At 56.6% G+C, this 21,622-nt stretch overlaps 1 protein-coding gene across 1 annotated transcript in view; it reads left to right on the top strand.

Annotated features, from left to right (window-relative positions):
• Positions 1-21,622, top strand: part of DRGX (dorsal root ganglia homeobox) — a 28,047-nt gene that overhangs the window by 6,406 nt on the left and 19 nt on the right. Inside the window, exons 4-6 of the mRNA XM_079792996.1 lie at positions 1,763-1,941; positions 2,026-2,138; positions 20,950-21,622. The exon at positions 20,950-21,622 is cut by the window's right edge and continues 19 nt beyond it. Of these exons, the coding sequence (XP_079649122.1) occupies positions 1,763-1,941; positions 2,026-2,138; positions 20,950-21,215 (558 nt within the window). The 3' untranslated portion in view covers positions 21,216-21,622. The remainder of the gene's footprint in view (positions 1-1,762; positions 1,942-2,025; positions 2,139-20,949) is intronic.

Here is a 21,622-nt window from a genome sequence, read left to right as displayed (position 1 = left end):
TCAGAAGTGGAAGATCATAACTTCTCCCTGAAAGGTGCAAGGGTGAGATAGGGGTGGTGACAATTAAGGCTGGGAATTGTTGTTGGGGCTGTTGTTGGCTATTATGCAAACAGACAATGGCTGTGAAGCATTGTTTCTGAGCTCCGTGTGGGGACACCGGCTGCAGGCCTGTGCGCGGGAAGGGAGATGTGTTTACATTTACACTGCTTGCTCATTCAAATATGATTAATGTTCTATAAAGCAGGGCCTTAATCGAAGCTGATGTTGTCAAACAATAACTAAATAGGGAAATAAACGACTCCATCATGCTCTTTCCTCAGAAGCAGGCGAACTGTCAGTGCAAAGTCATTAAAATATGATAATGAAAAATAGCTCAATTAAATGTTGTCATAGCTGTGACCTTCATTCAATTAAGACGCAAGAAAGTGTCTGCATTTTGCTTTGCATTTAACTGCCCTAAATTTAGAATATAGATAAAATCATTATTCAACGGTTGCTGATATGTGCAATTAAAAGCCAACTAGATTTAAAAAGAGAGAAAGCAAGACCGATAAAGGAGGATGAAATTCGGAGGCGGAGTGGGCTGGCGGGGCTCAGCCTCGGGACCAGGGCCAGGCAGCCGGCAGGAGGAGAGGACGCCCTGGGAACAGGAGGGAGGTGTGACCGAGCCTTGTTTTTTAAGCCGGGAATTGTCTCCTCGAGAAGGGACCGGTTTGGCAGGAAGGAGTGGAGAGCAGCGGGGTCTCACTGACCTCTGGAAACACCTCGGCCGGGGCGCCCGCTGCCATGAGGCTCTCCTGTGCATGCAGCCTTGGTTTCCAAGGCTTAAAGGGCTCCACACCCGCCTCTGAGGAGGTGCTTAGAGCAGGCGAATCCTTATTCCCTGCCTCCCAGCCTGAGGATGGCAGAGATGGTAACACCAGCTAACGCTGACCCAGTGATGCATCGCTCTGCACGGGTACCGAGCCCAGTGCTTTGTGCATCTGTTGTCACCTAATAACGCTGGGGTGGCCACTATTATTACCCCGATCTGATTCATGGCCCCTGGCCAAGCCACTGGGTTTCGAGTTGTGGATCTCCCGCTTACCCCCTGAACGACCTTGAGCAAGCTAACTGACCTCTGTGCTTAGTTTTCTCATCTGAGAAGTGGAGACGGTGGGACTGCCTCCTCATAGACTGCATTGGACTCTGGACAAGATGCCGGGGTTCAGAGTTCTAAACCAGAAAGGACTCCGGAGCCAGCGTGTCCACTGAGCCGCTGCTCACACACTTGTCATGATGTGCAAGAGGCGATTTCAGGGATCATCACACGTGTGAGGCCAGACACTCAGGTGCTCAGGGCAACCTGCTGGAAGTGCGAATGGGTATATTTGACGAGAAAACCCCAGGCAGTGCTTTATAAATGGCTTCATGATAACCCACCCTCCAGGAAATAATTCCACATCAAATAAATGTACTCACATACATTGGGAATTCCCACAAAACAACACTCCACCTTTGCTCTGGGCATGCATTTGGATACTTTCTGTGATTTCACACTCTTTAAGGGATGCTCGTCATGCCCTCTACACTGTCCTGACCGTTGTAGGTCTGCGGCTGCAGTTCAGGGCGCTGCTTTGGCCGATGATCTTGAGGCGAGGGGAGTGCGCCTCGCACGCCTGCTGCCGCACGTGGGCCAGGAGGGCTGGGCACGGCGGCCAGGCGTTGTGCTCGTGTCTGACCTTCTGCCTCTGCTGGGTGTGCTTTTCTATGGGGGATTTAGGTTTGGTTCCAGAACCGAAGGGCCAAATGGAGGAAAACAGAGAGGGGGTCCTCCGACCAGGAGCCAGGAGCCAAGGAGTCCATGGCAGAGGTGACGTCACCACCGGTGAGAAATGTCAATTCCCCACCCCCTGGGGACCAGGCCCGGAGCAAGAAGGAGGCCCTGGAGGCCCAGCAGAGGTGAGGCTGGCGGGACCCTTGGGCCTGCGGGCTGCCTGGTGGGCGCACAGGGTCGGGAGCTCATTGACTTTCTTTCTCTGCCAGCCTGGGGCGAACTGTGGCTCCCACAGGACCTTTCTTTCCCTCCTGCCTGCCGGGGACCCTGCTGAACACGGCCACGTACGCCCAGGCCCTGTCCCATGTCGCCTCCCTGAAAGGTGAGTTTGGCTCTGCTGGCTGGGAGCCTGGTGACGGTCGACCCACCTGCTTTCTCCACGAGCTCATGCTTGCGCCTGGGCTGGTACAGCTCCCGCCCTCCTGCCAGTCACGCCATCTCGTTAGTGTTCCATGTGGCCTGAGGACTAGGTGGCTGTCTCAGGATCACTGCGTCTGACGGGGCTTGTCTGAGGGGCGCTTGTTTCAAAAGTGAGTGCTCTGTGCTCATAGAGTCTCCTGGTCGCATCCTAGGCAAGGCCTGGGAGGGGCAGTCACCCCAGCTTACAGGCCCTCTGCGTCTGTCCGTCCGTCCATCCGTCCGTCCATCCGTGGAGCCTGCCATCTGCTGCCCCAGGAACTCCTGCTGGCTGAGGCTCTCACTGTCAGATTTGCTGTCTTATCAGTGGCTGCTGTTGTCTGAGGATGGAAGCCACTCGGATGTTCTGTCAGGTCCAGAGAGAGGAACCCTTGTGGGCTGTCCCTCGGAATTTCTGGGCACCCCCCGCTGGATGAGTGGGCCCCAAACCTCCTCCTCCTGTCATGGGTCAGGCTGCTGTGCGCCAGGAGCAGGGCTGGGCCCAGAGAGGGTGGGGGGTCCGTGTTAGTGTTCCCCTGAGGCCTCGCCTGTCACAGGGGTCTGGGAGGTGGGGGTGCTGGGGCAGCTCTAGGCTTCTTCCTGATAATAGGGTGGGACAGCCCCCCCAGGTGTCCCCAGCTGGTTCTTTGTTAGACTCTGGGGGATGAAGGAGGGCGTGATGGAGCCTCCATGGAGTGTCCTGAAGGGAGAGAAAGGCATTCTGGGAGAGGGAACAACAGCACGTTTAAAGATGCCTGGCGGGAGGGAGGTGTGTTGGGGGCGGAAAACCAGGCTTTTCTGGAGAATGGCTGTATGTTGGGTGCCATGGGAGAGTGTCCAGGCATAGGAGGTGCCTGGCAGGGGCCTGAGCTCGAAGGCCCCAATGCCATGCTCCTGGGTGTGGACTTTCCACTGTCGGAGGTGGAGCCCCAAAGCCCGGAGCCACCTCTGGGTGGTCAGGGAGCTGGGCACGAGGGGATGAGGCTCAGCGCCATCCAGCTTGCGCCTCGCACCTGCTAGCGCTTCCTGCAGTGACTGTGCCTGGTACTCGGAGGCCACTAGAGCCCCCAAGAGCGTCCTGGGGACACATCCACAGGACACAGGAGGCTGACAGGCGCACAGGGTGGAGTCAGGCCGGAGGGAGGTTACTGGAGGGACTTGGGTATCAGCCGGAAATAAATCTGGAGTTTTATTTGGGTCTTTCCATCTTTCACATGTTGCCTCCAAGTCTTTGGGGCCAAACTGGCACACCCTGGGTCGGACCGGCCTGCGGATGCTGCTCATTCGTGAGGGGTTTTTCTCCCGCCCGCCCCCTCTCTGCTTTCTGCTTTCTTCTCCCGCGTGTCCTCCTGCACACATAGCTGCTCCTCCGCCTGCCCTCCTCCCCGCCCCCCAGCAACGTCCCTGCCTGGCCCGCCCTGACCCTCTCAGCTCTGGCCTGGCCTCTGGTTGGCTAAGCCCTGTTGGGAGGGAGGAAAACCAGCATCACTGAAAACGGCTTCTGTGCTCCGCCGGCCGGCCGGGTGGTCTTGAGTTCAGTTCTGCCTTCGTAGGGGGTGCTGTGAGGACCACCAGCGAGGGCCCGGGGTCACAGGTGGCTCTGGGAGCATGGCTGCCGCTGGTGGGTGCTGCATTCTGCAAGGCCGACCCCAGGGGGGCCTCCGGAAGGGCTGCTCTGAGCTGGGAGTCCCGGGGTGCCTCTGGGGCTGCTGCTCAGCCCAGCCCGCGTCAGGCCCGGCAGGCCCTGGAGAGGAGCTTGGGGACCCAGCCTCCGCCTCGGCCCTGGGGAGAAGTGTGCACCTGCCAGTCAGGCTCGAAGCACCCCTGCGGTTAACGCTCAGTGGTTTTGGGGAGCATGGGTAAGAGGGGCTGGGCCCACGATGGCTTTCTGACCTTGCAGCCACATCTTCTCACTCCCCCAAGCTACAGAAACCAAGTTCATAGCCCAAATGGGGCCCAAGAGACCACCCACCCCAAGTTTCTAGGGCCTGGCTCAGTGCCAGGGATCTCTGGGCTGTAACCAGCCTCCCTCACCTTAACTGTCCCCTCGAGTGGCTGACCCAAGCTCTCCTCTGGGCCTGAGCGTCCCAGGGGCTGCTGGGCACCGCGGGGGCCGCCCTAGCAGCTGGAGGACGCCCTGCAGATGGTGCGAGAGGCACCTCCTGGGCTTCCAAGCCCGTTGTTCTTTTACCAACGAGAAGCTGAGGCCCAGGGAGGCAAAGTTACTTGCTCAGAAGTCACTAACTCAGCCAGTCTCCCTCTGTGGTCTGGCTACTCTGCTTTCCCCCACACCAGCCATTCATTCCCTCCCCTGCTGGGCGCTGCCGGTAGGGGCAAGTTAGGAAGCTCTGAGCCCACGGCTCTGAGGCTCCCGGGACTGCCAGGGGCCGGGCCAGTGTGAGCTGAGCACCACAGCCCTCCCAGCTGAGATTCCAATCCGCTGCTCCAGGCCCGAGCAGCTTGCAAATGACAGAAGAAAGACATCAAAGTGATTTTCAGCTCCCAGAACCAAACCAGTGCTGTCTCCTTCCTCGGGCTGAGGAGTCCTCGTGGGCCACCTAGTCCTGGACTGAAGACAGCAAGTGTGCTGGGAAGGCCTCCAGGCCTGGCCGCACCTGGCCTCGCTCTGGGTGCTGCTCCCTGAGGCTGCAGGCCTGTCCTCGGCTCGAGGACCCGGCCTGGGGAGCGTTCTGTGTAGTTACGAGTTGAAGGCCTCTGCGCTGGGGTTCTGGCTTTTAGGCTCTGGGCACTGAGTGACAGGTGTGAGGTCCCTGCCCGGGACGTGCTGAGAGCCTCCGGGAGTGTCTGCGGACAGCTGGGCGTCCCCAGGTGCAGTGCTCAGAGGTGCTGCGAGCAGTGACCAGGAGGCCGCTGGGTCCTTTAGCATTTTATGGGAACTCAGATTCACTTGCCTAGAAATTATTTGGCCTTGAATGGGCTCCGGAAAGAGGGGTGCCTTTGGAATATGGGCTGTCAGCTACTGAGCAGGCAGGGCGGCTCGGTGCTGATACTGCCCGGGGCCCCTGGCCTCTGAGCGCACAGCTGCTGCATGGTGATGCCAAGCCCTGCCTCCCCTGCGAGTGGGCGAGTGGGCAGGCAGGCTGGGCCCTGTCAGCTCAGCTCCTGACCTCGGCCCGGAACGTGCCAGGGACCTGGGCTCTGCCTTTTAGTGTTTAGGTCTCGGGGGAAAGTGCCCAGAAAAGGTGAAGGCAGCAGCCACTTTGCGGAGAATCGCACACACTGAGCAGTCAGCGGCGAGGAACTGAACCATGGTTTCTTACAAACTAGAGAGAATGATTTTGATTCCTTGGAGATACCTGTTGAGAGTAGAGGCCTGAGGTTTGGCAGCATCCGGAGAGCTGGGGAAACCAAGATCGGCCTGGGAATGACCCTGAACTTGGACAATCCGCCCAGCTTAGAAAGGCCCAGCACCTGCCACAGCTCCACTCGGTGCTCCGCCTCAAGCCGGCGGGCAAAGGCACAGACGTGGCCTGGCACTGTGACTGCAGGGCTGTGCGCTGTCTGAGATGCAGTGCGCAGTCTCCGTGCCGGTGTGGCCGCCAGTGTGCCAACGGAGGTGCCTGCAGAGGTCAGCAGGGCTGCTGGGGCCTCAGAGGAGGGCAGGGGGTGGGGTTGGCACTCTTGATGAATAGGAGGGCATGGCCCTTCTGGGGTGGCTAGTCAATGTGCCCACATTGGGGGTGTGTGTGGCAGACTAGCCTCCATGCTCTGCTGCACAGGCTCCCAGATGGGCATCAGGCTGCCCATCAGGAAGTGGGCAGCTGCTACGTCAGGCCAGGAACCGGCCTACTGGGGACAGAGCGGGGCAACAGAAAGCCAGGCATCTGTGCGGGCTTCCTCCTTCACTTACCCTTTCATCATCCAGCGGCCCACTAGCCGTGGTCAGGCAAGGACGGGGTGGCCTGCCTGTGTGAATCCTCCTTCATCCTCTAGCCGCGTGTGCCTGAGTAAGGTACTGGCTCTCTCTACCGCTGCTTCCTCTTCTGATGCCATGGGACTGTACTCGGAGGGCTGAGTGAGGAGCAGGAGTTAGAGCAGCTTAGGGCAGGTGTGGCACATGCGCCGTGCTCCATGAGCGCTCAGCCAGGTCCCTCCGCTCTCACTGCCAAGTGACTGGGTCCCACTCACCTTCAAAGGACCCGATGAAATGTCTGCTTCTCCCAAACGTCTCCCGTTTCTCTGAACTTCATTGCAGCTGACATCACCTTTTTCTTACAGCCCCGTTGCTCCAACGTTCGGCAGTGGTGGGTGTTCCTTCCCGCCCCTGGTGGGACTCCTGGCCAGGCACCCATTCTCTCCCTGGCTTTCCAGGCTGCAGGGGGCTGTGCACTCGGGGAGGATGGGAGGACTCGCCTGGCCAGGGTGCAGCTAGTGTGCTCTGTGAGTGAGGGGGGGTGCAGGGAGACTCACATAAAAGGCAGCAGGACCGGCCCCCTGCCGGGAGGGTTTGCATGACAATAATGGGGTCCAGACAAAAAGCCTCAGCCACGCAAAGAATTTTCCTGGCTGACTTCATGGCCAGCCTGTGTTCCCAATTCATTAATGCAGAGGAGGTTGTTAATGGCCAAGGGAGGTGCTGGGGTTTGTTCAGGGGAAGTGCTGGCCACAGGATGGCGGTGTGTGGGGGCGGGAGAGCCACAGGCCGCGGGGCCTGCTCCCCGTGCACTTAGTCAGCGCCTCGAACCTGGGAGTCGGAGAGCTGGGTGTGAGGTGGACACTAATTGCAAGCCAGGGGAGAGCTCTCAGAGCTCAACCCGCGCTCAAATGCAGGGTCACAGCCCCTCTCTGGAGCTGGGTGGAGGCCTTGCCGTGGACTTTCCCAAAGCAGAGCAGGCAGGAGGAGGTGGGCAGGAGGAGGTGGGCAGCCTGCTGGGCCAGTTGGGCATGTGGGGGCACCCCGTCCCTGGTGTGGATCCCTGGAGTTAGGTCGGAGGTAACAGCAGCAGCAGAGCAAGAGACTAAGGCCTGACGCCTCCTTGTTCTCCTCCCTCCCCCCACCCCCAAATGAGGGCTGGGCTGGGAGGAGCCCGGAGGCACTTGGCATTCTGGCCATTCCTGCTCTGCATGGCTGAGCTCGGCCAGTCCAGGCCTTGGAGGCTGAGGGACTGAGGGATGTGTGTGGACAAGGGTCTGGCCATGGCCTTCCTGAGAGCAAGGCCCCTTCGTTAGCGAAGAACATGCCCTCCCTTTGTGACATTGGCCTTGGCCTCCAGGCCTGGGTAACGTGTCTGGGTTCTGAGACTGCCAGGGCTTTATTGGCCAATCAGCATTCACCCTCCAAGGCTAGCCTCTGCTGAGCCCTGAAAGCACTCCACACCCCCATTCCTCTTTAATCACTTTCCCTTTGTGTTGTGATTTTGTAAAAAGCACAATTTGTAAAAATTGTTGTATTGTGAAATATAATAGTCATTAGAAACATTTCATTGAAGACGATTAACAATTAAGGAAGGATTCGTGAATGAATGATTTTAAGGATTTATGTAACCACCCTCGGGGACTTTGCCTGTACCCCAAATCCCCTGAATCCCTGCACCCCTTTCTACTCGTATCACCTTCCTTCCCCTAAATCCGTGGTCAGCAAACTGCGGCTCGCAAGCCACATGCGGTTCTTTGGCCCCTTGAGTGTGGCTCTTCCACAAAATACCACAGCCTGGGCGAGTCTATTTTGAAGAAGTGGCATTAGAAGAAGTTTAAGTTTAAAAAATTTGGCTCTCAAAAGAAATTTCAATCGTTGTACTGTTGATATTTGGCTCTGTTGACTAATGAGTTTGCCGACCACTGCCCTAAATGAAACCCTTTGCTGACTTTTATGGTAATAGAGCTTTGCCAACCTCCTAAGCAGGCTTTCTGAAACACTATTGTTTAGTCTTGACATATTACATATGTAGTATGTATATAATATACACATAATATACAGTATGTATATTTCATGTCTGGCCTCTTTGGCTCAGCCTATGTTTGCGAGATTTATCTATGTAATTAGGGTTAGTTATAGTTTCTTTATGATATTCTATGTACAAGATCGGATCGTCTCTAAAGACAGAGTGTTCGCTTCCCAGGCGTTTTCCTTCCTGTCCGACTGCGCCTGCCGAACCTCTAGGACAGTGTTGATGGAAGTGGTGGTAACAGTCATCTTTCTTTACTCCATGTTTTAAAGTCTCATTGAGATGTAATTCACATGACATACAATTCACCCATTAACGTGTGTAACTCGGTGATTTTTAGGACGCCTAGCGAGCTGTGCAGTGGTCCCTCCGACCAGCTCTGGAACGTTTTCATTTCCCCACGCTGTGAGCAGTGCCTCCCTGACCAGGCAGCCACAGTCCTTATGTCGCTATAGACGTGGGCATTTCATATGAATGGGATCAGACAGTATGTGTCTTTGTGACTAACTTGCCTTCTTCTTGATCTCCTGGGAGAATTCTCAGGGTTTCCCAATTGCGTTTATTTCTTTAGAGTCCGAGTATCAACTGAAGATATTTTCTTCTTGCCCGAGTTTTCTAAGAGTCTTTGTTTTATTATTATTTTTTAAAAATCATGAATATGAATGGATGTTGAATTTCATCAAATACTTTCCTGCTGCTGTTGAGATGATCACATGGTTTTTCTTTCTCAATATATTAACACAGTAAATTACATTGGTTGATTTTTTACATGTTAAACCACCTGTGAATTCTTGGAATAAACCTAATTAGATGTGACAAGTTACCATTTTTATAGATAGTTGGGTTTTGGTTTGCTAATATTTTGTTTAAGGATTTTGCATCTGTGATCATGAGGAAATTGTGACATATTTTTTAAAAGTCTCCATTCCAGGTTTCGGTATTGCTTTACTTCACCTTACAACTTTACGTGAAGCAGTAGCAGACCTGCCCAGCTGGCTTGCTATCTCTCCGCCATGAGGACGGGCTGCGTTGGGCCAGGCAGTTGTGCCGCTGCTTTGCCCGGGTCTCGTGAAGGTGGAGGTGCAGTCAGATGGCGGCGGGGGCTGGTGCATAGGAGATGGAATTGCTTCTGTGTCTGGTGCCTTGGCAGGGGTGCTGGGAGGCTGGGAGCCCTCTCTCCCCGCACAACAGGCCAATGGGGAGGCGTTAGATGGTGTCTGGGCTCCAAGAGTGTAAGAGCAGAAGGTGCCAGGCCTCCTTAAGGCTCTCACCCAGAACCCTGCTGCTTCTGCTGCATTCTGTTGATTAAATCGATCACAGAACCAGCCCAGACTCAAGTGGAGGGGCCTGCACATGGGTGTGAATACGGAGGGGGGTGGTCTATGGAAGGCCCTCTTTGGAGACTAACTGGCACACTTATTAAGGGTACTCCGGGTTCATGACATGGATCTAGTACATGTGGTTGAACCTACCTTACATCCCAATCCTGACCATGAAGTACTTTCAGGGAACTGGCAATGCCTGACTCACCTCTGCCCTAACACAGAGCTTGGTGCAGAGTAAAAGGCGGTGGGATTGGGGAAAGAAGGAAAGAAGGTCATGCTGCTGTAGGCCTGGGAGACTGGCCTCACGTAGGAGACTCTAGGTCACGCACCCTGGCCACCTCCCGGACCCCGGAACTACTGGGACCTCCTGTTCTTCCCAGCTCCCACCGAGAACCCCACTTGGCCAGACTCTGAACCAGAGGCTGAGCATCTGGTAGTAAATGAGACACAACCTTCCCTAAGGGGCTTGCAGGCTGGGGATGGGCGTGGAGAGACAAAGAATGCCATGTCATGCGGCACAGTCACCTGCTCTCTAGAGGCCAAGGACACGCAGGCTGCGGGGAGCCGGGGAGGAGGAGCGCTTTCTCTGTGGGGATGGGGAAGGCTTTCCATGGAGATGCTTGAGTTGGGCTTCAAGGAAGTGCAGGCCTTGTCCAGTGGGCAGGGAGGGGAGCATGGGCAAAGGCATGAGGCTGGCAGGGCTGGTCGGTTGAGGAAGGTTGGATGGAGCCATGCTCCTGGGAGAGGGGTGTGGCGTGGCCTCGGGGTGGGCCCAGGCTCTGGAGTCAGACCAGCCACGGCCCGAGCCTTCTTCTTGCTATAGGTTCAACGTAGGGCAGACCCGTCTCCTTGCCTGTGACAGGAGGCTCGTGAGGACCCGCCCCGTAGTGCCTGTGGTCGGTGGAGTGTGTACGCGCCTGGCACATCCTAGGGTCCAGTAGGTGCTGGCGGTGGTTGGCAGGACTGTGGTGAGGCCCAGAGCTCACTAGGGACCCGGTCAGGCTCCGGTTGACAAGGAAAGCAGCTGGGTCAGCCCTCGCCCCTCCACGCCTGGCTGATGTCAGGAAGACTGGGGTGGAGACGGGAGAGCCGTAAGGAATCTCCTCGATGCGTAACCCCTGCTTTTCCTGGATCCATGGGGGTCACTGAGGCCCGGAGAAGGGACAGGACTTCCCAGGTCACACTGTGTGTCTGTCGGAGGAGGACAAGTCAGGGACCCAGGTGTCCCGCCCTGTAGCCCCCTCACCCTGTATTGATTCTGCTCCTTTTACAGGCACCTGCTGTCATTCTCTGGCTTTGAAAACTGCAGCTCACTTTCCAGAAGCCATTTCCTGTGGGTGCTGACGGGTTTGCCCTTCCTGTTAATCAATGGGGCCTGGAGTGCAGGGAGCTGAGTGGAGGCTCTGGCCTGTGCCCAGGGGCGGGAGAAGCCGCCTGCCCATCCAGAGTCTGGCTGCTGCTGGAAGGAGTGGGCAGTGCTCCCTGGCGCTGCCCTGCCTGGGACGCATGTCCCTGCGGCTCCTGGGGCTGTGCCCACGTCCTTGGATCTGGGTCATTGTTTGTTTGCCCTTCGGAGACATCGAAGCGGAAATGGGAGGCTGGCGCTGGCCCCGAGCCTGTATCACAGCGGGGGGAATGGTTGGTGAGCCCACTCCTGTCAAGGAGTTTGCTGAGCGCATGAGCAGGTGGGGGACAGGGGGTGTAGTGACACCTGGAATAGAGACAGGGCGGGGCTTAGCTCAAGTCACCAGACTAACCTGCCAAATTAATCGGGGCGGAGGGGCGGGATTTGGCGTTAAGCAGATTGGGTAATTTTGCACGGACTACAAATTCCTTACCGGGGGATATTGAGGAAGCTGAGAACCTGGGGAAGGGCTCTTTGAGGAAGTAAAACATGCCAACTTGGTCAGGAAAGAGCTCTCCCTCCCGTTCTAGTGTTTACTCTGCCCCAGACGGGAGCTTTAGTTTTGGGCTCAGGAGTGCGGGGTGAGGATGGGCACAGGGCACTTGGGAGGTGAGGTGGACACACAGTAAACTCCTGGAAAAAGGGCAGTAAAAACCATCCAGCAGAGACAGCGGCGCTTCAGGGGTTCCACGGTAGAAGCCGTCTGTCCGGATGTGAATTTGAGCTTGTTGTGGTTTGGTCATCGGTGAGCACACTTAGCCACAGCATCTACAGATCTATGCTTAAATACCGTAGGCTGCTGTACCGACATTCCCATTCAAATGCTCCTTGCGGACTCTAAATAACCAGTATTATGACTCACAAAGTGTTTGTTTGTTTATTTGTTTTACTACAAAGTAAACACGTGAGCTGCAGAATCTGCGGTAAACATCTCGTAAGGCCACGCACCCGCTTCCTCGCTCAGTTCCGTCCCCTCAGCCTGGGCGCTCAGCTGGGAGCCGGCGTGCGGGACCCGCCGTGACCAGGCCGCAGCTCACGGGCCCCTCGGTGAGGACGTGCCATCGGCAGAGACGAGACAGAACTAACTTAATTTTTTTCTGTCAGTCTCTGTAGTAGATCAATTAAGCTGCCAAGGAGATCAAATATTTCAGACTGTATTTATTACATTAAGTATTTATGTTCAGGCCAAGCCTTTAAAGCATGATGTCATAGAGGAATGTAGGCTGATTGGATCAATTCAGCAGAATTTGCTGTAGCTTAATGGAAATCTGATTGTATGTTTTAATTTAGTGTCCAGGAGGTATTATGTTCTCCAAACAAACAGCGCTCAGGCTGCAGCAGTGGCCAGTGGCTCCCAGGACCTGGGTGAGGGCAGGTTGGCAGGGCTGGAAGGAGGTGTGGCCTTCTGGAGCGCCACCAGCTGTGGGTTGGTTGCATCCCATGCAGACGGACTCATTGACTTCGAACCCACAGAACGGAAAGTGGGTCGAACGTTGCTGGTGGATTTTGCACGGTGAGCCCGCCAACAACGCTAGCGGAGGTGGAGGCGGAGGCGGAGGCCTCTACAGGCGTGGAGGCTCAGACAGCCTTCAGTCCCTGCGGCCTCCTCCGGACGCTGTCCCGTCACCCGAAGGAAAGGAGACGGGACCACCAGTCGCAGAAAGGACACCGTTTAAATGAGGGTAATATCTGGTTAGTTTAGAAAGAGTGGAAAATACAATAAAACACAAAGGAAAATATAAATACCATTCATAACCTAGTACTCAGAATCAACCACTATGAATATTTGGTATGGGTACATTTGTTTTCTTCCCATTTATCTCTAATAAGTTCATGTATTTTATAACTTATTTGGAAATTCTAAATTTTTATATAAAAAAGTTGAAATTTATAAATATTTTCTATTTCTAAATAAATTTATATATGTACAAATACACCTATGATCCTCTATGGATGTGGTACATGGCCATGCATATATGTATACCCATATATACTATGTGTATATGTATTCATGGGTATGTACGTATATACACATGTATACATGTACCAAAAGGGGATCATATTAACTTACTGTTTCTGAACCTGCTTTTTAAACTTAATTCATTATTATTATTTTTTCATGGCACTAAATATCCTCCCAGAATGGAACGTTGTTGTAGCTTCAGTGTGTCCTTTACCCCGACTGCTACTTGGTGTCAGGTTACTCTGTTTTTTGTTGCTATGCGCCACTCTGGGAATTTTCTTTGTAGCTAATTTAAATTTCAGCTCATTCATGATTATAGCTTTTTTTATTGCTTAAAACAACAGCAGCAGCAGCAACAGCAAACTACAGCCCCGATCTGGAAATCTAGTAATTAAAAGGTGAAACTGAGAGTTTGTTTGGCTTACCCCTCAAGAGTCTGTTGGCGGAGTGTTATTCTCCTTTTGGGTCAGACAGGACAGGTTCACCCAGGACCCGTGGAGCCGGGGAACAGGTGGGGGCTGCGCTGGCACCCGGGGAGGCGCGGTGCTGGGGACACGCCTTGAGGCAGGTCTCACGGCTCAGCCTGGGGGTCCTGGGGGCGGGTGGGGGAAGCTCAGAACATCTGAGTTCTTCAGCTGATCGTGGAAACGAATTGGTAATTGGAACACGCTGTGAATTGTGACTTAGAATGCCCTTCACTTTGCCTGGGTTATGGAAACAGTAACTGTTGGAGGACTTAGTACCGGGTGCTTTGTAGAATTTCTCTCAGGTGGGGAAGCCGAGCTGGGACAGATGGAGAGCAGCCCAGGACCGTTAGCGGTGGGGCCAGCAGCCAGAGTTCACACCCGTTCCTCCGCCTCGGCTCTTGGGCCCCAGATGGCATCTGTCTATAGGCTTTGATAAGGGCGACTTGGTTTTGGAGTCAACAGTTTCTAAAGTGCCTTCGTCACCTCCCTCCGTGGTCGGCAAAATGCGGCTCATGAGCCACATGTGGCTCTTTGGCCCCATGAGTGTGGCTCTTCCACAAAATACCACGGCCTGGGTGAGTCTATTTTGAAGAAGTGGCGTTAGAAGAAGTATAAGTTTAAAAAATTTGGCTCTCAAATGAAATTTCAGTCGTTGTACTGTTGATATTTGGCTCTGCTGACTAATGAGTTTGCACTGGCCTCCCTGATGTAATACAAAGAGAGCCCGAGCCCCTCTTTGGGCCGACTCTGTGCCCCACGCTGACAGCTGCGGCGGGGTGGTCTCAGGCCCCTCCAAACGTCGCCTCTGTGCCGGCTCCTGCTTGGCCAGCCGTGACCTCAGGCCACCCTTCGGGGCACTGCTTGCTTGCCTTCTGCTGAATGGGCCTGGTTACTGTGCATTTTGAGCTTCTTGGCTGTCTTACACCTTTCTGTCTGTTTTCTCCATGTTGCCCATCAGTATGTCTGCCATTGGCAGCCACATTGCCTCTAGTTTGTGGCTGTCTCGTCAGTCCAGCGACATGTTGGAAGTGCACTGGGAAGAACCTTCAAGCTCTTGGTGAGGCCCTGGGCGTGCTGTACGTGGGCAAAGGACGTGCGTTTGGGGTCTGGGTTTTCCTCTGCTGCCCGGGGTACCGCAGAGGATGGAGCTCCACGTGTGACTCCGGTTTCCGTGGCGTCCAGGCTGATGAAGTTGTCTGGGCAGGAGATGGACACATCTGCCGATGCTATTGGTGCTGTGAGATTATGGAGAAAACAGCAGTTAGTTTTATAAAGATCCTATTTGTGGAAATATTTTTTTTCTTTGTTAAGAAATGGTTATAGGAGTTAAGAGAGATGCTGGTTGTTGGACACTTTATATCTGATCGTAAGCATTGAAATTCTGAAAATGTAAGTTAAAGTTGAAGAAAACTCAGCTTTGGGATTCACATTGCATTCTGAAACTCGTTGTTTTGTTGGAAGAGATTTAGAACGTGTCCACGGCAGCCCATTCTGTGCACAGTTTCTCTACAACATCTGTCAAGGGGCTTCGGGGGGTCATGACCAGAACCATCACTCCCAGAGTGCCCGCCTCGCATGCATGGCAGGCTGACGGAAAAGAAAAGAAACCCCTCTTCCTCTCCCTCCGTCTTTGCTTCTATTCCACCCTCCACACCCAGAGAGAGAGTTGGAAGCAGTTACCTCACATCCACTGTGCCCGGGGTCAACCCAGCTAAATTGCCCCACTTCTTTCACTTCTCACCCATCTCTCTCCCTTCTTCCCTTCCCCCTCCCTTCTCCCCTCTCCCCTCCCACTCTCTAGTCGGATGGTCGGACCATGACACAGGGGAGAAGGACTTCATCCTCCTTTTTCCTACAGGCTCTGCCTCTGTGAAGGCAGCCCACACCCATAGGGTGTCACAGTGAGCTCCCGCTGAAGGCCTGTTGACCACATGCTCTGCTGCGGAGCCACGCTGCCTGTACAGCGGATTACTGGCAGAGGTCAGACCTCACAGCGTCCTTGACAAGTGTCATTGCATTAGAGCTGTTTCCTGTTTGCCTTTGGTCTCATCTGTTGCGCAGACGGCCTCCCCCGGTCTTGCCGTCTACACTCTGATCTGCGCGTCGGTGTTCTCACCCAGGAAGGTCAGGGCGAAGAGAAGGTGACGCTCACGGCTCATTTGCAGCATTCTGCCATGTGACTGTTTACCTGTGAGCACCGGCCCCTGTGTGGACCCTTGAGCTGCTGGTCAGACTTGGGGTGTAGATGAGGAAAGAGGGTGGCACCTGTGAGGGGCTGTATGCAAGGAATGTGGGTGGCCGGCGTGGGTCCGCTGTCCTGCTGTAGAAACGCCCGCCCAGCAGTCCCGGTGCAGTCTTGGGACAGAGGCTGGGCTCCATGGATGCGTGTAAATCGGGCGATGCTCCCTTAGCCAAACCGCGCAGGTAGGCCAGGTGGCGGGTGTCAGCCCGTGGAGGTGAGGCGTTCTGTTGGAGTGAAGGACGTTCAAGGTCTTCACCCAGGGAGGAGCCATAAGGGGTCTTCACAGCCTTGGGGGTTCCTCCTCTTTCTGATAACCTTGACGTGTACTCTCTCTTGGTTCAGGTTTAAGAATTTGTTTTATTTCATTTTAGTTTTAATTGTGGTAAAATACATATAAGATGAAGTTTACCATCTTAACCAGTTCTAAGTGTACCGTTCAACAGTGTTAAGTACAGGCCTATTGCTGTGCAACCATCCCCAGCCTCCTTCTCCAGACCTTTGTCACCTTCCCAAACCCACGCTCTCCCCATCAGACCAGAGCTCCCACTGCCCCCTGCTCCCCTCCCCGCAGCCGTCTCTACTTCCTGTCTCTGTGACCCGCCTGCTCTCGGCAGCGCCTGGAGGTGGAATCACACAGAATTTGACATTTTCAGACTGGCTTAGTTCACTTAGCACCATGTTCTTGAAGTTCATCCATGTTACAACAGGCGGTAAGATTTCCTTTTTTTTTTGTGGCCTCATAATACTACTAGAGGCCCGATGCACGAAGATTTGTGCAAGAATAGGCCTTCCTTCCCCTGGCTGCCGGCACTGGTTTCCCTCTGGCACCCAGGACCCGGGCTGCTTTGCTCTGGCTGCCGCCGCCACCCACCGGGGCGTGATCTGAGCCGCGCTGCGCGGCGGCTCGGAGCACGCCCCAACCCCTGGTGTGTGTGTGTCCGCTGGGGCTGGGGGCGGCTTACAGTCCCCTCCCGCCCATCTGCGTGCGCAGCTCCTCCTGAGCGGTCGTGATGCAGCCTCCTTGAGCCTCCTTGAGCCGGTCGTGACGCCCGGCTAATTTGCATATCACCTGTTTATATATATATAGATGCTGTCTGTATAGCGCTTACAGTTTTTAACCAGTTTCCCGGTCGTTGGGTATCTCTGGTCCTCAGTTTCCGCATCTGTCCAGTGTGGGGGTGAGCTGGATGGCGTGCCCGGCGCCTCTCTCCCGCAGCCTCAGTTCTGTGAGTGAGTTTATTTCTCTTGCCCGGGCATCTGGGCTCTGCAGGCCAGCAGTGCGGTTGTTGGTGGCTGCTGTGGCGTGTGACCTAGCGGGCAGGCTGTGGATCAGGGGAGGGAGCCCTGTCTTGTCCAGGTGGCACTTGATCCTGCAGGTGACACAGTCATTGGGTCTCAGACCATGTCACTCCCCCTTTGATGCTTACATTGGAGCAAGAGTCAGCCTCAGACAAGCTGAGTGGCCCCTTCTGGGCGGCCTGACTGGGGCAGATGCCCAGGGCGGAGCCTGAAGACAGCGGCCCTCCCAGGTCCCTGACAGCCACGGCCCCAGGAGGCTCCCCTGTGACCTCAGCACCTACCGAGCTCAGAGCTCCGGCTCCCAGCCCCCTGAAGCCCCTTCTCACATGTGCGGACGGCGTCTAACTCCCGTCTTCCTTCTTTTTAACATCCACTTAAAATTAAAGTCAGGATTCTGAAATTAAAAGAAGTTCACATTCATTGTAGAACAATGAGAAAAATTCTACACAGACACCGAGGAGGAAATCTTCAGTATTCCTACAGCCAAGCTGGCTCGCTTTCTTCATATTTTGGTGTCTCCACACGTGTGCTCCCCAGTGGGAGGAGATGTGGGGGGAAGGCAGCCTCCTTCCCCAGTCACCCCCCATGGCGGGGGGAGGGGGGATCTTGGCTGTGGCCCCGGCACTGTTCCCAGCAGCGCCTGCAGTGTGGCTCTGTGTGAGAGCAGCTAGAAGTGGAACAGTCAGGCCTTGGGGCTGCCCCGGGGCAATTCTTTGTTTCCGGCTGTGGCTGGAAAGGCCCCAGGCTGAGGCCGCCAGGGGTGCCAGCTTTGGGCGGCTCTCAGAATTCCCTTCAACGTGAGCTCGTGGTTTGTGCTGGGAGCTGCTGCCTGCTGCGTCGGCCATTGGTCAGAGCAGAGGCAGGAAGTGACCGCTGCCTCTCCTCCTCCCGTTGCACCCAGGGAAGGCCAAGGTCCGGGTCCCCCTGCAGTGCCCGTGCGCACCTGGCCGTTCCCCGGGCGCAGTCCTCACCCAGAGGGCGGGCTGAGCAGTGCCACCCCCACCCCGGGGGCGGCCAGAGTGGTGATGAGAGGCAGCAGTGGGTCGGGTAAGGATGAGCCGCTTCTGCCCGAGCAGGCGTGGGAAGGAAGAGAAAGGGGCCACAGGTGCTTGAGGGGAGACGGGCCTGGCCTGGCCCAGGAAGCCTGTCCCGAGAAAGGGGTGGGAATGCCCAGCGGCCGCTATGCCGTGGCCCTGGCCGTGCTGTCCAGGCTGCCTCCTGAAGGCCATCCCACCAGGGGGCCCTGGGGCCAGGCGCCCTCCCTGCTGCCGTCCCGCGTCCACAAACACTTCCCTGGGACTGACCCACTGTGCTGGGTGCTGGGGCAGAGCCTCATAGGCAGGCACAACCCCGCAGGGCATGCAGGCGCTGCTGGGAACAGTGCCTGAGCCTCAGCCCAGCCCCCACCCCGTGGGGAGCCTGCAGTTTTGGGGGGATGTGGGGGAGACAGACAACAAACAGGTCCGGCAGCATTGGCAGTGCACCTGCCCTCGAGGCCCGTCTGTGAAGCTGGAGGCGAGGGCTCTGAAGCAGCATAACCAGGAGCCCTGAGGAGGTGCTCGGTGCTCGGTGCTGGGTGCAGCCCCAGGAGTGTGAGGAGAGCCTTCCAGGGTGGAGGCGGCCTCAGTCCCAGCCCGCACCCTCAGTCCCAGCCCGCACCCTCCGTCCCAGCCCGCACCCTCAGTCCCGGCCCACACCCTCAGTCCCAGCTCAGCCCCTCAGTATTTAACCTCAGTCTCCTCATCTGCAAAAGGGGCTCCCGACAGAGCCACGTCCTGGAGCTGTTGGGGGGCTGTGGTGCCCGGGGCGGCGTTGGCTCTGGTCCCCACAGCGCTCAGGGAGGGCTCTGCTGCGCCTGCGTGTGGGCGCTGCCTGGAGGCGGCGGCCCCTGAGGGGCGAGGAGGGCGGTGGTGCCCGTCACACGAGGGCTGGAAGGCCTCACGGAGTTCAACAAGTATGGGTTTCGGTCCAAAACACTCTTTTTGCAAAGCTGCTTCCCCCAAAGTCGGTGAATACTTTCAGAAAGGGCCGGGCCCGGTGGGGCAGGAGTGGAGGGGCTGGCTTTGCTGCCCGCTCCCCGGCCTCAGGCCGCAGGGACAGGCACTGAATCCCAGTGTCCTGGGCAGGGCCGCGGCGGGCCATCTCCTCTCCTGGTGAGGTCTGGCTCCGCAGCCCCTCCCCGCTGGCCGCAGGCTGAGGCTGCTCAGCTCGCTGCTCCTGCAGGACCACAATGGGGGCCACCATTCGACCTATCCAAGGGGCTCTTAAGGTCCCTCAAATTATGTCATGTTGGCAGCTGAGTCTACCCACCCCTTCTGGGTGCAAGGTCTGTGCACCTCGGCCTCCCCACCTGCCCGTGCTGGGCCCTGGCAGCCCACGGGCAGCCCTCAAGGAGGGGGCGGCACCAGCACCGCCGAGCACTGCTCAGCTCTCCTCTTGGAACTCAGATGGCCGATAGGACCTCGGCCAGACGCTCCATATCCACCCCCCCCCCCCCCCCACAACACCTTCCTCTCTGTCCCCATCTTGGAAATGGCACATTCATTCATTCATTCATTCATTCAGATGCTCAGGCCCAAACCTAGGTGTCATCTGTGACTCCTTTTCCATTTCCCTTCTGGCAGTCCATTAGCAACCCGCTCAGGCTCTCACCTTTGGCAAAATCCTGGATCCGGCCCCTCCCGCCACCTCCCCGCCCGCTGGCACTGCAGGGCTGCAGCAGCCTCCCCGGCCCCTGGTGCAGATAAGCTGGAGGCTCTGCTCAAACTACCCAGGCTTCCTCTCACTGGGGCCTGCAGGGCCTGCAGGGCAGTGGCCTTGGTGGCCCCTGACCACCCATCTGCCACCCCCCTCAGCTGCAGCCTCTGGCTTTAGGCACTCCGAGCGCCCTGAGACTTCCGTCCCCGCCTGGCGGCTCCTGCTCTTCCCCCGGCTGTCAGGCTCTGCACATGCACACGCTGTCTCTCCGACTCGCGCACTCAGGTCTCTGCCAAGCACTGTGTTCCGTTCATGTAGCCACAGCCCTCACCACCCTGCCTCGGCATCAGAGACGCGGCCTCTGCATGTCCCTCTCCACCAGGGGTGCTGATTGGTCACCAGGCCGAGAACGGTGCCAGGTGCCCGTGGGCAGTCCCTGAATAAAGGCAAGGCCGAGGACGACCAGTGGAGAGGGGCTCCTCCCAAGGAGTGTGCCGAGGGCCGGGCAGGGCCGGTGGGCAGGCTGGGCCGGGCAGTGGCTCCGAAACCCCACCCACACAGGGGCCTGTGCTAAGTGCTGGCCAACCGGTCCCTTCAGAGGGTCTCAGCCTCAGTCCTCAGCGCCTGAGCGTCTCACACTCTCAGGACGTTCTTGTGCAGAAGAAATAGCCAATGGCTCTGCTCATAACTGATTAGGCCCGAGTAACTCAGTAAGTATTTATGTCCCAACAACTTAGTAGCCACTGGGTGGATAGTTTTTATTCATTAAAAAGGAAAATAATGTTCTCCTCTCATTTGTAAACAGCTACCCTGGCTTCCCAATGGGGTGAGCCCAGCGGGCTCTGTGGCTTCTGTGACCTTGGAGCCGTACTGGAGGCCACACCCCCTTTTATGTTCCACGTGGACTTTTGCGTGGTGCTTGCAAAACAGAGCAACATTCAGCTTCACAAAAATGTGATGCCCTTGAGCGGAGTCGGGGTGCTCGGGGTAAGGCTCCTCCTTGGGGGGCCTGTATGGCATCCGGCAGAGGTGGCTGGGTTTCCCCGCCTCCCACCACTTAAAGTTTAACCGCAGGCCCCTGGAGTTCTTAGGGTGCTTTGCACACAGTTAGGAGATTGTGGGGTTTTACCATTAGGCCCTATAATGACCCTGGGAGGTAGGTCTCCTTCCATTTCACAGAAGTTAAGGCTCAGAGAAGCCCAGATCCGGCTCCGGCACACAGTGGTTGGTGAGGGCAGGTCTCTGATGCTCTGACGATCCCTTGGACTACCTGCTGGGTCTCTTGAGCTGTGCAGCTTCCGGAGCCTGAGCATTTGTGACCTGGCCCTTGAGTGTCCAGACCCACAGTGTGAATTAGCCCTTTGCTCCCACCGCAGGTCCTGGGAGACAGAATACGGACAGTGATGGCAGCCTCTTGTGCTTCCTCCTTCCAGGGGGCCCGCTGTGCTCTTGCTGCGTCCCGGACCCCATGGGGCTCTCCTTCCTCCCTCCCTACGGCTGCCAGAGTACCCGCACGGCCAGTGTGGCCGCCCTGCGCATGAAGGCTCGCGAGCACTCCGAGGCCGTCCTGCAGTCGGCCAACCTCCTGCCAGCCACCAGCAGCAGCCCCGGCCCTGCCGGCAAGCCAGCGCCCCCCGATGGCAGCCAGGACAAGACCCCTTCTGCCAAGGAACAGAGTGAGGGTGAGAAGAGTGTATGAGGGAGTGCCGAGCCGGCACCCGCCCCCATCCCTGTTTCTCCCAGCCTCAGCCCCACGGAAAACGCGAAAGCACGAGGAGAAGCCTGCCGCCCAGAGCCTTCTCCGGGACTCCGGAAGGGATGAGACCTCAGCTCCCTTGCTGTCCGGGGAGTGCCTCTGGCGTCCTGCCAGCGGCCCGTGTGGTCCTGGCTTCTTTGGTGACAGGTCCTGATGGCGCTGGTGGCACCGGAGCCGACTGTGGTGGGACCTGTCGGGTTTCCTTCTGTGCCCAGAAGTCTTGGGGGGAAGTAGAGTTGGTGCCCCCACCACTTCCTGTCCATTTCCTGGGCTGCCATTGATGGTCTGGTCGCCTCCAAGAACTGTGACATGGGACGCCCAGGGCTAAGTCTCACGCTGTGAAATGGGAC

This window comes from Cnephaeus nilssonii (genome assembly GCF_951640355.1).
Source record: "Cnephaeus nilssonii genome assembly, chromosome: 16".
NCBI lineage: Eukaryota > Metazoa > Chordata > Mammalia > Chiroptera > Vespertilionidae > Cnephaeus > Cnephaeus nilssonii.
This window is presented reverse-complemented; position numbering and strand designations above follow the sequence as displayed.